This window comes from Belonocnema kinseyi, chromosome 9 (genome assembly GCF_010883055.1).
Source record: "Belonocnema kinseyi isolate 2016_QV_RU_SX_M_011 chromosome 9, B_treatae_v1, whole genome shotgun sequence".
NCBI classification, from domain to species: Eukaryota; Metazoa; Arthropoda; class Insecta; order Hymenoptera; family Cynipidae; genus Belonocnema; species Belonocnema kinseyi.
The window spans coordinates 28,941,732-28,944,170 of NC_046665.1; the positions used below are offsets into that span (position 1 = coordinate 28,941,732).

At 38.8% G+C, this 2,439-nt stretch overlaps 1 protein-coding gene across 1 annotated transcript; it reads left to right on the plus strand.

Annotated features, from left to right (window-relative positions):
- Positions 1–1,635: 1,635 nt before the first annotated feature.
- LOC117180455 lies at positions 1,636–2,133 on the plus strand. Its single transcript, XM_033372954.1, has one exon. It carries the CDS (start codon positions 1,636–1,638, stop codon positions 2,131–2,133), a length of 498 nt encoding a protein of 165 aa, XP_033228845.1.
- Positions 2,134–2,439: the final 306 nt, after the last annotated feature.

A 2,439-nucleotide genomic window follows, 5' to 3' on the forward strand; every position in this document is an offset into this window, starting at 1 on the left:
CATCAATGAAAATATAAGTGTGTATACCAGTGTGTTAGTGCGCATAGGCCTCAACAAGGGCACGAGCCATAATCGATTCGCAACTTCGATACAACGGCCTCTTTCGTCAAATTGTTGAGGCCAGCCACATAACTTTCCGTGCTTTGAGAAGAGCTTCAAAGCCATCGATCAACGTCAATCATCAAATTCGTATACTGGACCTGAGGCCAGCTTTGAAGACCATCGCTGCGGTTTAGCGTATCCAATTTCCAAGCAAGCTTTATATGAGTTCTGATAAAAGGAATTTCTGATGACGAATAATAAAAAGAACTTTATCAGTGAAATTGAGGTTAACTATCAACAAAAATTCCAACTTCCACGTAGATCACAAGGATCAACCACATCGATACCAGGACAACCTCGTTCTTCAAATTAGGATAAGTTCGCATCCTTTATTTAATTCAATTCCTTATAATTGTTGCTTAAATTATTTATTCAAAAAACGCGGCACCTGCAAAACAAAGTTCACTGTTTCCATTAATTACACATATAGGGTTTCTCAGAGTTATCTTGATGAGAATCTTGAGTTAGGCAATGTTACTTCACTTCGAAAGAGGCAAACCACCCATGCTTAACGCAGTTCCAGAGCCTAAAGAAAAATTTATGTTTTCAACCAATTCAATAACGTCCAATTCAGATGAGGGGGTTCTCTCAACAGCTATAGTATTTGAAAAAAATGAGAACAATGAGAAACGGACTGCTCGTCTTTTATTAGATTCGGGTTCCCAATGTAACCTTATCACTTCCGAACTCTGTCATTTACTCAAACTCAAAAGGACACCTATTAATGTAAAAATAGGTTCAATAAGTGAAGGCCCTTTAGAAGTTAAACACAAATGTAAACTTGAAATCTCTTCGAGAAATAGCTCAGTTAAAATTCGCGTTACGCTCCTTGTTGTATCGAGAATTATATCTGAAGTGCCCAAACTTCCATTTGATGCAAAGTTGCTTTAAATACCATCGCATATCAAACTAGCAGATCCACGCTTCGATAGCCCTGGAACAATTGACATTTTTTTTAGGCAATGCGGTTTTTTGGTAATTAATTTGTGTTAGACAAATAAAACTAAAGAAGGCTGGGCTTCTGCTACAAAAAACCAGGGTCGGTTGGATACTTGCAGGGCCCATACACGGGCTCTCCAACGCTTCCCAAAGTGGCTACGGGTGGTGTATTTATCTTAGAACACAGGATTACTGTGGCCACATCATAGTAAAGCTACTTTGTTCCAAATCAAAGTTTGCTCCATTAAAGGCTCAAACCATTCCTAGGCTGGAACTATACGGAGCGGTTTCACTCGCGAATTTGTGTAACAAAATAGAATCCACGTTAGATATACCTATTGATACATCCAACTACTGGACTGACTCAACCATGATTTTGGGGTGGATTAAAAGCAAACATAAAAGTATAACCGAGAATTTCGTATTAAATCACGTGTCGCAAATGCACGAGATAAGTAACATTAAACTTTGGAGACACGTTCTTACTAAAAGCAACCCAGCTGATAGTTTATCACGAGGAAGAACTCCAAATCAAATATCCGATCTAAAACTTGGGTGGTCAGGTCCAAATTTTGTACTTAAAAACAAAACAAAATGGCCAGTTCCAGAAGCGTAGGCATGGAGTTACCAGATGTAAAAAATGTATTTCTGACTCAAAAGGGAAGTAAAGAAGAAATTCTAGTAGATGAGTCAATAATTAAGCAATTCAAAAATTTTTCGAGAATAATTAGAGTGAGCGCGTACTTTATACGATTTGCACGTAACTGTAAACTTAAAAACAATCAAATCAACGGTCCGTTAAATACCGTAGAATTGCAAGAATCATTACTAGCTCTTGCTCGCTTATCTCAAGGAGCTTCTTTCCAAACTGAAATCAATTTTCTAAAAGATAAGAAGCGAATTACCAAAGGAAAGTTATCTTCCTTAAATCCGTTCTTAGGCCAGGCAGATATATTGAGGGTTGGCGGTAGACTAGAAAATTCAAAATTTAGCGAAGACAAAAAACACCCTATCGTCATTGATTCAAATCACACATTCAGTAAACTAATATTTCAACAGGAACACGTTAAGTTACTCCACGCAGCTGATTAACCTTTACTAGCGTCGCCGATCCAGACTTGATGCATCTGAACGAAGGACGTCTATCCAGTTGGCAAAGAATTTAGCAAATTCAGCAACATTTGTGGAGCCGCTGGAATAAGGAGTATATTTCTGAGCTCCAAAGGCGAACAAAATGGAAGGAGCCTTATCCCATGTTTGAAACGGACACTTTGGTCCTTGCAAAGGAAGACAGAACGCCACCATCAATCTGGTACCTGGGCAGAAAAGTTGACTTTCATCCTGGAATGGATGGCATCTCTCGCATAGCTTCTGTCAAAACGACGGAGGGCATTGACC